We start from the raw sequence: 17,047 nt of genomic DNA on the forward strand, positions 1-17,047 counted from the left end.
GACTGATTTGTTTGATTGGTTGATTATTTGTTTGTTTGTTATCTTGTTTTTTATTAATTGTTTGATTGACTGTTTGTTTAATTGATTATCTGATTGCGTTGTTACAATTTGTTTGATTGTTTCTTTGATCGCTCGTTTGATTGCCTGACTGGTTGTTTGAGTGATTGATTATTTGTTTGTTATTTTTTATCTTGTTTTTTGACTGATTGTTTGATTGCTTATTTGTTTGATTGCTTGTTTAATTATGTTTGTTTGATTGACTGTTTGATAGTTTAGCTGTTTATTTGTTTGATTGCTTGTTTGACTGTCTGTTTGATTGTTTGATTGTTTAACTGTTTGTTTGTTTGCTTGTTTGTTTGATAGTTTAGCTGTTTATTTGCTTGATTGCTTGGTTACTTGTTTGATTAATTGTTTAACTGTTTGTTTGTTTGACTGTTAATGCTTGTTTGTTTGGTTGCGTGTTTGTTTGACTGATTGTTTGTTTATTTTTTGCTCTTTACAGTTATATATGCTTGTTTTCTTTGCTCTTACCGATCATGGTCTTATTTCCCACACGAGCCACAATTTAAATAAAAGTTTAAATAAATCATTAAATGAATACATTTTAGCGTTTGTTTAATACGCCTCATCGAAACATTTCTCTGTAATCCTGTGCACACGTTACTTATTCATGAAAAATGATCTGGACCAGACGCTCAGATGCCATTAGGCAGTTTCAGTTATTGATTTCTCATCACATGTTCTTCAGGATTTCTTTCCGAACTGTTATCGCGGTATCTAATGTGATTATGGCATCACAAGAACGTTAAAATAGGCTAAGAGATAATTAAATAAACTGAAGGCGCCTGTGTATGATCCATGAAGAGGAGGGATGGAAGAGCTTAAAACAACAGGCAAATAAAATGCAATGCACGGCATGAAATAAACAAACAAACAAATAATCCGATAAATAAAACACACCGAGCGCAGCTAGACACTTGTCAGGGCACGTTTTGCAGGCAGTGGGGTCACGAGGGGAACTGCGTATACACAGTACGTCAGCCGTATGCGCTCCGTTCCAGGGTCAGATACAAAAGTTCAAAAGTTCAAACGTCCATGTTTTTAATGGTGTCCCTATGGAAATCTCCAAAAAACATTCATTTAAGAGGCTGAGAAACGGCTTCATGTCCTTTTGTCCCTAAGAAACAGGGCGAGAGAGGAGGAAGAAAGATCGCTGTGGTTGTAAATCACTAAATCATTCCCACTGAGCGGCATTCTCTCTGATTTTCTGAGCACTTCATTTGGAGATGGATCCTGTATCCGGCGGAGGTCGATAGCCATTTTAATTTAGAGCAGAGGCAGATATGCTGATGGAGTAAGCAGCCTAGAGCTACTCATTACTGTGAGGAAAGTCATTAACCCCTCACTGGCCCTCACACCATTACACTGAGCTTCAGACAAACGCACGCTCGAACTGACGTCACCGCAAATACATAAACAACACAAGTCTACGACTTCACCAGCACGAAGCAGGGTTCCTAATGAGGACTCGCAGAGGGGTCAAGAGAATCGGAAACTTTTCGTTACGCTCGTTTAGACGGTCACTAACCCTGCTGGAAATTAGTTCGGCCTGTACGACATGTATACTTCTGTCCTATTCTTCTCTCTGCCGTTATTTAGAAACACGCAGGCCGACTTTATAGTGTCCAATTTCCTGCGCGACGTCAAAACAATGAAGCAATCGACAGCACGGCCGGGTCAGGAAGTGAACCGTCACTCTGTAGATGTGTTATTTGAGGATTATATTACGAACTGGTCACGTTGCGTAAAAACGTTTTTTTTTTTTTTTTCATTTCGGGACTATTTTTGCAATTACGCGATATTTCTCTTCAGCTTTCGAATACAATCCCACCTTTGGTTTTTGGAAGGCAAGGCAGGGCCTGGGGCCTGAAATCGAACTGGAAGGATTAAAGTGATTCCAGCTGTCCACGCTGGCTGCCCTGGTAGAATTACAGTGTTCAGCTAAACCATGGAAGTCAGGCTCGTGTCAGCACATCTGGATGACCTCACTGAACAACTGGATGGACGTACACTCTCAAGAAAGAAAACGGTACTAAATTGCTCCTTTTCTTCTTGCTGGAGTGATAACCCTCAAGCATCTTCTGTATCTTTTCCATGAAAATGTGGATAAAAAATGATTTAAGGTTCATAAATAAACCATCATTCGTTTTTAAAGTCAAGCTTTGACCCTTCTCTGTGAATAATACGTACCCTTGTATCATTTACCACCCCGGCGACACGGAATGGTACAGTCTAGTACACTTATTTTCTAAGATGTTGTGTGAGCTAGTTTCCCATTCATTCTTAACTACATTATCCTCGTAGCCCCAAACGAAACCAAACTACTGCGTTAAATTCCTGAATGAATCAACCTTGAACTCTCAGCACACAAATATCCATCAACCTGAATTCATTTTCTCTGAGAAGACACACGTTTTCAACTTCCACTCTGGTTAAACGCTGAAAACGTTCCGATGAGTAGAACAGGTCCTACAAGCTGCATTAGCAAGTCGTGAATGAATAACGACGAATCGATGAGCTTTCGAGGAGTGAGTGCTACAGTATACACTGCACGCCCGTGTTAAAGCACAGAACGGTAATAATTAGGGCCACCGAACTGCAGAACATTTGCTCCAAGCTGACAGCTATGAGAGCGTGATTTAATTAGTCTGGCGTGAGAACTGCCTACAGAACATATTAGCTAAACTCATCACAATAGCACTGCGCATTATACGCAAGTTCAGTCGAGACCACGGGGCTTATTTCCTCGTGATATGAGGAAAAATAACAGAGGATGAATTCAGTGTTTTCAGAAATTGCCTAAGCAAAGCGAAGATGTTGGATCCAGGGGTCTGGATCTGTGATTTTATTCCTCACTTTGTTACCGTGCTGGAAAGTACGACCCAGAATTAACATAGTTATTAAGCTTATGAATAATGTAAAATGGAATTTAATGAGAATTGTATTCAAAATTGGCTCTATGGGTGGAAAGTTCCAGGAAAACAAATTCTCCGGACACTCAGTAAAGAGGCACAGTATAATTATATAAAGTACATTTAAATAATATGTCTATTTTTAAATAATAATAATAATAATAGTTTGCTTGTAACGTGTTTGTGTAGCTTTATATGTGAGCAACATTAGCGCTGCAGCTCTACTGCATCAGAAACAAGACGTCATTGAGGTTAAATAGGAAAAGTGCGAAAACGATATTTTTTGGCCGAACTACTGCTTTAACATAGAACTAATGTATGGGAAGATCTTCTATCTGTCGTAACCTGCCATAACTTCTGCATGAGGACATGCACACATTTTTAGGATAATCTTAATACTCTGTTTACAAAAGTGGCTCTTAAAGCCCAATCTAACAGCAAGGAAATGGATTTGTACCAAGGATGATATAAAACCAAACGGAAAGAGCTGGAAAATTGTGTACAGTTTATTTTCCTTCCTCTATGTAAAGCTTCTGCATGAACAAACAGAAATGACCTACGTTGGACGTAAAAAGTCTACACACCCCTGTTAAAATTGCCGGGTTTTGCGATTAAGCGCAAAATGAAACCAAGATAAATGGGATCAGGCAGATCTTTTTCTACAACTTACTCATGAATCTGTCCAGTATAGCACTCCATCTCCTTCATTGCCGTGGTCAGTTTGGTGAGCAGTTTGTGGTAAGCGTCGACGGTGAGCAGGTCTTCCTCTCGCAGCAGGAAGCGCAGGCCGTGTCCCTCTGTCCGGCCCAGACTGTGTCCTGACGGAGCGGCCATGCTGGTGATGCAGTGCTGCAGGTGGACCATGGGGTTCAGCTTACCTGAGAACACACACGTTCGTTTTTTTCAGTCTAGACTGTATAAAGCTATCCTAATTTCCAAAGCGCAGTGTATCCTGCCTCACCCTGATCTGCACCATGATTCCCTTTGTCCAGCGTGGAATTCTTCCTGTTGTCCAACTGCACACCGAAAGCACTTCCTAGAGATGTTGTGGTCTTGGGGTAGGACACCTCCATCACGTTAATGTGGCAGTTTGTTGGGCAGAAATCGCTGCTGTGGAGAGGTGACACCTTGGTCTTGGCTTGCTTGAACGTAGGCCAGGCTCTGTTTTTCAGCACCCGTGAAAACTGCGAGCAGAAATCGGGTTAGTGTGAATATGTCCGCGGTGGACAAATAATTACCCCGGACTCTCAGGACAAACAGAGCGCGTGTCCTGGCTATAAAATCTTTATTCATACAGTAGTTTCCTGGGGTACTAATGGTGTACGGTTGAACGATTGTTGCTAGTAGATTAGCACGCACGACTCAGGAACACGCAGGTATTCATAAATGCGCAAAAGAGTATCTTTGTAATCCTTTCTCTTGAATTCTTAATTCTTTCTCTTGAAACAAAACATTCAGAAAATAAGGTGCAATTGCGAAATGTCTGAAATTACAACCGTTTTTCTTACTTTTGATGTGAAAAAATGTCAGTTAGAAAAGCCTAGTGTCGTTTTTGCTGTGTAGGCCTGTTTCAATTCATGAACGCACAAACTACAGTTCCGTTATCACACGTCGTTGCCGTATGGCAACAATTACATTTCACTGTGTAACAAAATACTCAAAATGTATAAACTTGTTTAAATGACGAAGAATAAATGATAACGTATCTCAGATAGTGTTTCGGTTTTTTTTCCTTTAAGTAGTTTTGAATAAATAGTGAAAATTTAATCAAATTTTTAGAGCCCTCCAATGAGGACCTTTACTACGCCATGGGATTGCAGAAAAGGAAGTGCAAACAGCACTTCCTGGTCATCTGACATGCATTCCTTTTTTTTGCTACGTCACAGTTAAAGCCCTGCTTTTCCAGTTACAAAGGAAAATAGCAGTTTTGAATTAGTGCCTATCAAAAAATTGGAGATAAATTAATTGTTGCGATATGGCAACATCATGCTGTAAAGGTTTAAACAACTTCTGAAACAAAATGTTTTAACGCGGCTAATAAATTAGCTGTCACCTCAAGGCTTTAAACATTTTGAGAGAAAATAAAGACGTTAGCGAGACATGAATGATGTATTTTATGTGTCATGAAAATACAGAACACCACGACTCATAGCCAAAACATTGGCCAACAACAAAAACACGATAGCTGAATGATCATACGATAGGTTGCTTTTCTCATACACTGAACTAGCTAACTAGCTGGAGTCAGCACATTGAAGCCTTCACTAGCTAATTTTGCATGTAATCAAAAACTCGTATCTAGCAGCCATTTTGCGGTACATTTAAACTTGTTTTTTTCAATATTTTAAAACCTTTCAGCCATGGAAAAGCATTTTTTTAGTGATGTTAGAGCTAATGTTACATCAGAACACTACTGCTAACAGTGGGGTAGTGATTTCTGTTGATAACATGCAAGGCTCATCCATCATCAGCACTCCAGCTGGTGGACTACACACTCATTTACCCGCTACAACATAATAGATAATCAACTCAGTGCCAAAACAAGGCCTTCAAACAAACAACACACACACATTTCTGGAACATGTACAACCCTGTGATTAATCAGCACAGCCATTTTCTGCACCTACACCATTCATTTTCCATCTCGCAGTTATGCGTTGAGATGATACGGAAAATAAAAGCGGCGTTGCTTAAGACGCTTTGACTCAACAGGCTGTACGTGAGAGTTTCAGCTCGGCACATCCCTGTCACACCTGGAGTTTCCTTTATTTCCGCGATTACTCGTCAACCCAACACTGGAATTGGAATACGCTCGTTTAGAGGAAATGACTCTCAGATGAGCTGCGTATTTTGCAAATTCAGAGCTCTGTGCAAACAAAATCCAAGCCAAAACGCACTTGAAACGTCGCTTTGAACTTTATGAATAGCAACGGCGCAGACGTCGGGGTGGGACGCACGTGGCGGCGTCGCGTGGAACCGTAACCCCTTTCCAGTGGAGCTCGATCCCAGTTGTAGCTCAGATTACTTAACGTCAGAAAAGTACTACACTGAATAATAAACTCACATGAATTAATGTCGACAATAGAAAAAGGCATAGAAACAATGCCTAGACTTTCAGCCTTATTTAGAAATCTAGAGCAAATTACAGCTGTTCAATAACTGATATTGAATTCTCAATTCTGATTAGTCAGAAGATGTTGGTTCATTTTCTATAAAAGCAGCTGGAGACAAAACTGCACTGTGCTGTATAGGGGCTTCATTTGCATACAGGAATGTGATTGGCTCTTATATTTTATGATGCAATAACACTTGCCTGATACCTGTTTAATACTGTATAATACTCATTATCACATTGTTTCCCACTGCCGTGAAAGTTCGCACTTTGACCAGCCTGAGCATGCAAATTAATCCATGATGAAATGATTTAATCTTTTTTTTAATTTTTATAGACCAACCGTCAGAAATGCACGTTATTTGGTGTCTGATTCATGCTTTTATTTTCATGATTCATTCTTGTACTTCACAGCACTCATATTTCCTGCTGTTCTCCTCAGGTCAAAATGGCCTGACCATAATCTCAGTAGTACTACAGTATATTATTAGTACTATACATTACAGACGTTTTTACTACAATTTTACAGGCAGCAGATCACTCATTTTCCCGCTTCATCGACTGGCCTTGACAAACAGGCAGCCTCCCAGAATGCCGCAGGAGGGAAATGATGTAAAGTGACAGGGCGTTATGTGATATCTATAAGCACTGAATAGATTGCAGAACAACAACAACAAAAAAAAAGAAAATTCCAAATACAAACAGTTGGGAAGAATCAGGGCTTTTTGAATGAGATGGTTCTCTTTACATTGAATAAATCAGCCTCTGCTGGGGTTCAGGAACAGCATGGTCAGATTAGCTCAGGAAGGGAGTATAGTGCAGTGAACACTAGAATGGTGTAGTGAACACTAGAATGGTGTAGTGAACACTAGCTGACGCGACTCTTGGAATCAGTCCATTTGATTATTTATATGGTCACAGCTTCACGTCAGGTCAGTTCATTTACGTTTATTCGTTTAGCAGACGCTTTTATCCAAAGCGATTTACAAATGAGGAAATACAAGCAAAGCGATATATCAAGCGGAGAACAATACGAGTAGTGCTACCGTACGACTTATGTATATGGTGGATACGCCACATAGATTTTTTAAAAAGTGTCTAATTATTAATACGGTAAAGTTTTGGAAGGAGTCTCCAGTGTCAGCACTCCGTAACAGTCAGAGGTAAAGCTGTAACTTCAATTTTTGCAAACATGGAAAAACGTATTAACTTCAAGATAAAGAAAGAGAGAAGCTGGTTCACTAAAATGTAAGCGATAACAGGACGTAGATGTTCCACAATAGTAAAGGCAACTATAAAAGGATAAAAAAAAATACGTGCTGTTCGTTTATTTAAAAAAAAATTTTTTTTATTAATTTCCTATAACAGCATGTCCTGAAGTGTTTCATTCCTTACTCATCTCGTTTTTTTTGTTTGTTTTTTGTATTTCATCATTTGCATTTACTGTACTTATGCACATTCTTTATAGGCTATGACATTATCAAAGTCTACAATCACAGACAAATTTGCACAAACATGCACCATAATCCATGACGTTTCATCACACAAAACATGGATAGGTTGCCAATTAGCTTGACTTTGACTTGGAAAATAAAGAGATTAAACTCAATGATCGACCATCCCTGTATGAGTGAGTATGTGGATAGTGTTCTGTACCTTCCTGTAGTTGGTGATGCGGCGGTTGATGTGCTCAAGTCTCTCCGCACACATTGAGCTGAACCTGAGCTGCAGCTCCTCCGGGACAAGCTCCGTGCTGGAGTTTATCCGGCTGCACGTCTGCACCAGCTGCTCGTCGTTCCGAGCCAAGGCCTCCAGGATCTGAAGAGGAACAGAGGAAGGGAAGAGAAAAAGGAAAAGCTTCAGAGAACACAGACCTCGATAATGTAATCTCAAAACATCGAGCCTTATATATGTACATGCTGAGATGCTTTTCTGCTCACCACGGTTGTAAAGAGTGATTATTGAGTCACTATATCGTTTATGGCAGCATGAACCGATCTGGCCTTTTTCATCTGTCCTCTGTTATCAACAAGGAGTTTCCACCCACAGACCTTTTGCTCACTCAGTGTTTTTTTTATTAGTTTTTTGCACCATTCTGTGTAAACTCCAGAGTCTTTATATGTGTGAAAATCCCAGCAGATCAGCAGTTTATAAAATACTCAAAACCAGCACATCTGGCACCCACAACCATGCCGTGGTTAAAGAGATAACACTTTCTTCGTTCTGATGTTTGATGTGAACATGAAGCTCTTGACCTGCATCTGTATGACTTTAAGCCCTGAGCTGATGCTGCATAATTGGCTGATTAGATAACTGCATGAATGTATAGGTGTTCCTAATAAAGTGGACGGTGAGTGTTTATTGTGTATGGGCTGTAAGAGACTTTGGCTTTTCTTACAAACTACCTATCTATATAAGAAAATAGTTTGATTAAAGAACTTTTCCAACCACTGCCTGTCAAACTCAAATAATCCGCAACAGCGTTGCATATTACCGTTCAGATTTCTCCAAGGAAATATGTGCTTTTCCCAGGCAGATGTGGGCAAAAAAGCGTAACAGAGCTTAAGACTTGCAGACTTGCATATAATATATTTTCTCAACACCGTGATTTCCTCAGTGTTTTATAAGACAGCTGAAAGTCATTATAAGATTTACAGTAAGTATAAGATGCAGAAAAACAAACCCAACAGAAAGGAGCAGAAGTGTTACTGAACAACATTACTCAGCAAATCTGGTTAAGCCAGATGTATATTGTTTATCCCAAATGTAATTGCTCAAGGTTGGTGTCCGGTATTTGCCTTTGAATCGTCTATTTGAATCATCTATTTGAATCATCCCACATTCAAGTTGTTCAGTACCTCAAACATATTTGCTTACGTGGTTGCTAAAATGTCTGTGCTGTTATCTATTGAAATATACAAAAATCTACAAAAGGATGTCACAAAACTATATACAGTTGTGCCGAAAGGTTTGCATACCCCTTGGAGAATCTGTTAAACTTAATATTGTTAACAAAATAAGAGAGATCATAAAAATCCTGTGTTGTTTTTTATTTAGTACTGTCCTAAGCTATTTCATATAATAGATGTTTACATATGGCTAAACTGGTGGCTATAAGCTTTGCTATACTTGCTGTCAACACCACGCATGTCTTGGGTGGCTTTTCCCTTTAAGGTTGCTCAGTGGGCCTGAATATGACTCTCTGGCATTCCTAAGATTTGAACTGTGGCAGTCCTGAGATTTGAACTGTGGCAGTCCTGAGATTTGAACTCTGGCCTTCCTGAGATTTGAACTCTGGCCTTCCTGAGATTTGAACTCTGGCCTTCCTGAGATTTGAACTCTAGCATTTCTGAAATTTGAACTCTAGCATTCCTGAGATTTGGCATTCCTGAGATTTGGACTCTGGCATTCCTGAGATTTGAACTCTGGCAGTCCTGAGATTTGAACTCTGGCAGTCCTGAGATTTGGACTCTGGCAGTCCTGAGATCTGGACTCTGGCAGTCCTGAGATTTGAACTCTGGCATTTCTGAGATTTGGCATTCCTGAGATTTGAACTCTGGCAGTCCTGAGATTTGAAATCTGGCAGTCCTGAGATTTGAACTCTGGCAGTCCTGAGATTTGAACGCTGGCAGTCCTGAGATTTGAACGCTGGCAGTCCTGAGGTTTGAACTCTGGCAGTCCTGTGATTTGAACTCTGGCAGTCCTGAGATTTGAACGGTGGCAGTCCTGAGATTTGAACTCTGGCAGTCCTGAGATTTGAACTCTGGCAGTCCTGAGATTTGAACGCTGGCAGTCCTGAGATTGAACTCTGGCAGTCCTGAGATTTGAACTCTGGCAGTCCTGAGATTTGAAATCTGGCAGTCCTGAGATCTGGACTCTGGCAGTCCTGAGATTTGAACTCTGGCAGTCCTGAGATTTGAACTCTAGCATTTCTGAAATTTGAACTCTAGCATTCCTGAGATTTGGCATTCCTGAGATTTGCACTCTGGCAGTCCTGAGATTTGAACTCTGGCAGTCCTGAGATTTGAACTCTGGCATTCCTGAGATTTGAACTCTGGCAGTCCTGAGATTTGAACTCTGGCAGTCCTGAGATTTGAACTCTGGCAGTCCTGAGATTTATCCACATGGAAAACTCCTTAACTGCTACCAATGTCCATCAATCCATCCATCCAACCATCCATCCATTTTCCATACCACTTATGACACACACACACACACTTCTCGATATCCCATGAAATGCATAAACAGGCAAAACAAACTGACCCCAAGGATTCAAGTATTTAAGTGAATCAGACAGAAGTTTTTCTTTAAGGATTTCCCATACTGTAACTCATCTTACTAACAATCAATCAAAGTCACAAAGACTATAACCATACACAGTGCATAAACAAATAGCCTAATGCATGTATCTTGGATACCTCTTGGCTTTTGGTCATCTTTCCTATCAAGTCTGTGCTTTACCCTGTTTAAATCCCAATAACATTCCACATTCAGGCAGACACTTCAGCTCACTTCCTGTCCTCCAAAAGAAAACATCTGCCAAAAACCCCTGTGGTGTTATTAAACAATGCACTTGTATGATTTCCCACACCTGTCTGCAACATTGCGATGCCAAGGAAAATGTCATTAGAGCTCTGAGCTACAATCACGTCCAAAACGGGGAACTGCCAAGAAATTGACTAGAAGCAGAAGGGATGATGATACATAAGACATAAAATTGCAGGCTAAATGAGTTAACGTCACATGTTAGTTGTTAAAATATGGTAATAACAGAAGTGTTACTGTCTGACATAAGTGTCAAAACAATTGAACACAGATCTGTGAATGAGATATGCAGCTCAATTTGAATTTTTTGGGAGGAATCTTTACACATCTTGTTATAGACACAAGTCCAATAGCCCTTCACACCCTTAAGTGTAGTTCTTAGAAATACAAAAATACCAAATGTTAATCAAGCGAATGCTAAGGAAGTTAGATGACAATTAATGCCTGGACTTTTTTTAATTTTTAGATATATACAATATATCAGCCAATTATCATTCACCAACCAATGATCCTGATTCTCAGGACCTGAAAACTTGCTGAATTTCTTCTGAAAAATTTCAGATCAAAACCAATGAGGGCATCACACACCTCCTTTACACAGCCCAGAACCATCTGGACACCAGGAAGGGAAATTATTTTAAAATTTAGTATGTTGACTACAGCTCAGCATTTAACACTATAATCCCCTCCAAAATCACCACCGAGTTGGAGGACCTGGGACTTAACCCCGTGTCTTTGGGTGTTTATCTCCAACTTCCTGACAGGCAGACCCCAAGCAGATTGGGTTAGCAAATATGTCTCACCCTTCCTTACCTTCAGCACTGGAGCCCCCCAGGGTTGTGTCCTGAACCACCTGCTGTGCTCGTTGTATACTTGTGACTGTGTGTCCACTTCCACCTCTATGACTGTAAAGGTTTATGGCGATACTGTTGTGGTGGGCCTGATCTCTGATAACAATGAGGCCTACGTGGAGGAGATGTTAAGCCTGGAGAACTGGTGCCAGGAGAACAACCTCCTCCTAAACATCAGCAAAACAAAGTTCATAGTGGACTTCTACACAAAGCAGTAGAGGTGCTACCATCCACTTAAGAATAACTGTGCCCAAGTGGAGAAAGCGGTTTCCAGTTTCAGGTACCTTGGTGTCCACATCACGCAGGACCTGTCACGGTCCTGTCACATTAAAACCCTGGTGAAGAAGGCCCGTCAGCTTGTTTTTCCACCTTTGGCACCTAAAAGACTTCAAACTGCCCTCTAAGGTGCTAAGGAGCTTCTACTCCAGCACTATCCTGATAGGAAGCATCAAGGCCTGATTTGGGAACAGCACCAAGCAGGATAGGCAGGTTCTCTAGAGAGTGGTATGATCAGCTGAGCGCAAAACCGACCAAAGCCAGGAAGATAGTGAAGGACCTCGGCCATCCAAACAATGGACTCATCTCTCTGTTATGAAAGGAAAGGAAAGAACTTTCGCTCCTTGAAGGCCAACACAGAGAAGGAGGAGGGGCTTCCTCCCACATGCCATTCGGGGCCTCAACCTGGACGACACCTAGGACTACGCCTTGGATTTTTTTGCACAACACCCACACCATCTACATTTCAGCTAATATACCCATATTACCCTGTATTTATAAATATTTATTATATATGTTAGTTATTTCACTGCAACTACCTCAGCTCGATGTTGCACAACATTGTACTGCACATCCAACTGCACATTTTTGCACGTGATTCCTCATATTGTCCATATTTTTTCTGCCATCAATCTTTTATATCCGGTATATTTTATTTATATATATATAAATATATGTATGCGTATATATATGTATTATATGTATGCGTATATATATATATATATATATATATATATATATATATATATATATATATATATATATATATATATATATATGTGCATACATATTTATTTATTTTATTTCTGTTTAATGTAAATTCTGTTTATATCTCACCGGTAGTCATAAAAATCATTTCACTGCACGTCGTACTGAGCGCGTCTTTACACGGATGTCTTAAAGATTCAGTGATCACTTTTATCTAACATTTTTATCTATTATTATATTTTATATAGAAAAGTGAAACTGAGTGATTACAAATTATGATTCAGTGCTTAGGATTATTTGCACAAATAATAAATACTATTAGGAGACATCTGGCACTTGCAATAGCTATCAGCTGCTGAAAATGCTGAATTAGCATTTAATAAATGATAAAAAAAAAACGGTAAATTAAAGTAGTCAAAGAAAAGGAAGGGTTGCCAGATTGTTAGCCAAACAAACGTCTTGAGAAATACCCAATCTGGCAACACAGCTGATAGTTATCCGGTGTTTTATTTCTTTTGATCATGCTGACGTCACGGTAATCATGCAGGAGACAATTCACAGTGTCCGTGTACCATGAGGAAGCAGTGATATCTCTGTACCTTAGCTGTGAGGCTGAAGAAGCCTTTCGGTTCCACCATCTTCTCCAGCACGTGGCACTTGATCCCGGCTGTGCTGTCGTACTCGTAAGCCACGCCGTACTCCAGGTGCACGTTATCCACCGTCAGACTCACATGATCCTTCTTCCCATCTATCAAAGCGATGGTATTGAACTTGTCCATGACCTCTGCAGAGCACACACACACACACACACACACACACACACACACACACAGCAGGGTCACATAATGGGTTAATGAACATTACTCCACACTAATTCTCGATCGTGATTGGTCAGAAGGTGTTGAATAACTTTGTAAATATGAATTCTAAAATGTTATCATTTATATAAATTAGCGGATAATTCACCTGGCCTTCGCTCGTGGATGTTTATAATGAACAGATTTCAAAATGCAATGTAATTTAACACACAAAAAAACACCGTATAACTTTATAACTGATATATGAGTAACGGTTTCTGTAATTTAGCATTGTTTGGAAGGAGTCTCCAGTGTCAGCGCTTTGTAAAAGTCAGATATAAATCTATAACTTTAAGTCTTATGTCTGTGGAAAGTCTTCTGGATGTGTTTTGCGCTAACATCCTTGTAACGTACGCGACAACCTTAAATGTAACACTAAACGGATAAACAGTACAGCATAATCAATCTTTAATACATAATAATGTGTAACCATCGCTGCAGCGCTGTGGTATAAGAGGAATAAAGCGCTTCATGACGTGCTATTGTGAGAAAACAGTCAGCCCCGTCATTGATCGTTTTCCTATAACTGCAAACTCGTTTGCTGGAATTTGGGATATCAGCCGGCTTTAGAGCTTTTGAAATGACTTACACAGCTGAGGAGGAACATCTGTCTTGTTTTTATGGAAAATCATTATTTCCATCATCTACGTTTAATGCGAAAGCACACACTTCAGTTAAGCTATGGATTTCTGCACGTACATTTCTCTTCAAAACTTTGGAGTCGACTCTAATCCTTTATTCAATGTTATTCAGTTCGCTGAAACCATATCTATATGATACAATTCAGATATAACAAACGTCAACAACATTCCCAGCTCTAATTTACTAGTAATTTACTAGTCACTAGTGCTGTACATCATTGAGGACACATATAACATTTCTTTAATATCAAGCGTATTAGGAAAATCGAATGGTTTGATATATCAACATAATCAGTGTTAAAAGCCGGTCCAAATTCCCGTCCAGATTTCGAATTTCGGAATCAATTCGTCTTCACTGAGGTGAATGATTGAAATGTTTTCCCCTCTAATGAGTAGCAGGTGTGACTGCGGAAGAGAGATTCACAGCACCGCGAGAGACAAGCAGACAGCTGCAGTGAACATCATGATGATGGAAATGGCACTGAGACTGTGTGTGTGTGTGTGTGTGTGTGTGTGTGTGGTGTTTGGAACTACCTTCCACTTTACACTCGAACCCCTCCCCATTCTCCTCAGCATTAGGTTTCTGGCTGGCCTTCTGGTGGTCGTCCTGGGCGCTCTCACTGTTGTTATAGACCCACTTTATGGAGTCTTGCTGAAATAAGAAGCAACCAGAACACAAATGTTTAGACTGGCATTAGGGTCCGGGTTCATTTGGCGACCACGCTCTGTTCATGAAAACCTATAAAACATTTTTATTTCTTTCTTAATTTTTTTAAGTGATACTCATTTCATATTTATTACTGAAGAACTTGTTAGATAAGCCTGAGACATATTTATTGTATTATGTAGAAATCGGAGTGCTCTATGCCTTCTCCGTACAAAAGGAACACTGCATTATGGGTATACTGTATATATTATAATTTGGGCACTAAGACTAAGCAGTGCGTGGAGGGATTTCATGAGCTCTTTCAGCAAAATTTCTAATATATTGCATTGTGGAGAACATCTGCTATCTCCTGCATGTGTTATAATTCCTGAAGTATGACAGCGTCTTGTTTGATAAATAAATGTAATAGAGTTTTTTTTTCCGCTACTATTTAATAATTAATCGCATCTAATACCACACCGTGCTTGTATTCTCTGTAGAATTAATGGATTAAAGCTTATAGGTTTAAATCACCAGACTATCATACGCTGTTTGGACCTCAAGCAAAGAGCGTAACCCTCAGGTGCTTGGCTAAGTACTTGGATTAGGCTTAGACTTGCTTTGGAAAAAAGAAACGTTATCAGCAGTGTGATTCAGTTCATTGGTGAACCGAATACAAAGTCCTGCTAATGACTTTTAACGCTGTATGTGGTTTATCTCCAGCACGCCTTGCTGATCTGATGATGCAGTAAAGCCTGCTTGCAGCTCAGTCAGTAAAAGATGTTCTCATATCGTCTCTAGAACTCGGAATAAAAAACATTAGGGATGGCGGCTCGGGCTGTGTTTTTGAAACAGTTTATTCGTATACAGTATATTGTGCCCTTTATGTTATTCGATCATATTTTTCATGATTTGTAGTCAAAGTGGAAAAAAAAGTACAATACAGACGCTGAAGATGATGAATGGATGAATAGACTGATGAATGTGTGATTAATGAATAGATTAATGAGAGGATTGTTGCCGGGGACTCTACGATCGTAGAGGAATGATGAATGGATGCGAGACAAATTAATGAACGGATATATACGATGAATGGATGAATGCTGAAGGAACAAATAGATCCGTGATGAATGTTTAAATAGACGACTGATAAGGCATGGTTGATGAATGATGATGGATGGCTAAATAATCGATGAATGGATAATTGGTGATAATTGATGGGCTGAATGTGGGATCTAATGGAAAATAAATGATTAGATGAACAGTTAATGTTTGAATCAATAAATGTATGAATATATAAACCGATTCATGCTGACTGATGAATGGTGAATGGATGATTAATAAATGCTTGTTTGGATGAGTTGATAAATGGATTATTAATAATGTGCTGATTGGATGAATTGACAAATGGTTGAATGGCTGATTGGTGAATGATGAATGGATAAACAATGCATGATTACTATTATTATTATTGTCGTTGTTGTTATTAATTTTACTAACACTGGAACATGACACCGTAGTGCACAAATGATTGATTTGGGACGTAGCCGTACCTGCGTGGGTCTGCGGTATTTCCTGCAGGCTGTGACATGCGCGATCACACTGGCGTGACTCTCTTTGCTCACATTAATGCCATTGACCTTGATAATGCACTGACCCGGGTGTAGACCTGCCACAGCCGCCACAGTGCCTGCAAAACAAACCAAATAAATCATCACCAATGAGAGAGAAAGATGGGACTGTGGTCCCCAGCAACCATACTTTAACATGTTTACAAGAGCAGTCACTCGTCTGACTACAAACAGCATGAATCAGGCTCCAAACTGCCGCTATTTGGGTAGGCGTTTTGTAAACTGAATGGCAGGTAGCATGACGAACGGTATATAAACAAGCCAAGCTCAGGATCCAGCAAGCATAAACACTCTGTACTTCCTGTGCAGATGAAGCTCAAGAGGCATTTTAAAGAGCAAGGTAATAACTGCGTCAGGATGTAGTAAATGTTGATCTGTGCGAGAGTTTAGGTTCTGTAGAAAACATTTTGTTACATGGTTCAAGGCCAAGCTTTAACGATATGGGCACGTTATTAGAAGAGTAAATATTTATGTATTTTATTGAAAAATCTCTTAAACATGCAGAATCTTAGCATATGAGATATCTTGGGTTTCTAGCTGTTGTTTATCGCTTTTGAGCATGAACTACAACGTAATTGCAGGTAGGAACTAAAATTGTGATTGGATAACTCATTTGGATTTGTCGGTTTATCATAACAGAAGGTATCAGAATTGAGAAAATCCTGATTAAAATGTTGCTTGTTAAGTTGAAATCCCAGCTCCATGTCAAACAGTACAAACAGTCGAGTCCATAAGTATTTATCCAGTGACACAATTTTTGTCATTCTGCCTCCGTTTTGTTTTCTTCATCCTAACGAGGGCCTCCTTC

The 17,047-nt window shown here is 39.7% G+C and overlaps 1 protein-coding gene across 2 annotated transcripts in view; it reads right to left on the reverse strand.

Moving 5' to 3' along the window:
* The window catches only part of prex2 (phosphatidylinositol-3,4,5-trisphosphate-dependent Rac exchange factor 2), a 122,215-nt gene that overhangs the window by 41,354 nt on the left and 63,814 nt on the right, over positions 1-17,047 (reverse strand). For both annotated transcript variants that reach the window (XM_053674859.1, XM_053674858.1), the window contains 6 exons: positions 16,162-16,298; positions 14,497-14,614; positions 13,064-13,248; positions 7,741-7,902; positions 3,934-4,156; positions 3,643-3,850 (listed from right to left, as the gene is read on the reverse strand). In XM_053674859.1, the coding sequence (XP_053530834.1) occupies positions 3,643-3,850; positions 3,934-4,156; positions 7,741-7,902; positions 13,064-13,248; positions 14,497-14,614; positions 16,162-16,298 (1,033 nt within the window). The remainder of the gene's footprint in view (positions 1-3,642; positions 3,851-3,933; positions 4,157-7,740; positions 7,903-13,063; positions 13,249-14,496; positions 14,615-16,161; positions 16,299-17,047) is intronic.

Source organism: Ictalurus punctatus, chromosome 23 (assembly GCF_001660625.3).
Source record: "Ictalurus punctatus breed USDA103 chromosome 23, Coco_2.0, whole genome shotgun sequence".
Lineage (NCBI taxonomy): Eukaryota > Metazoa > Chordata > Actinopteri > Siluriformes > Ictaluridae > Ictalurus > Ictalurus punctatus.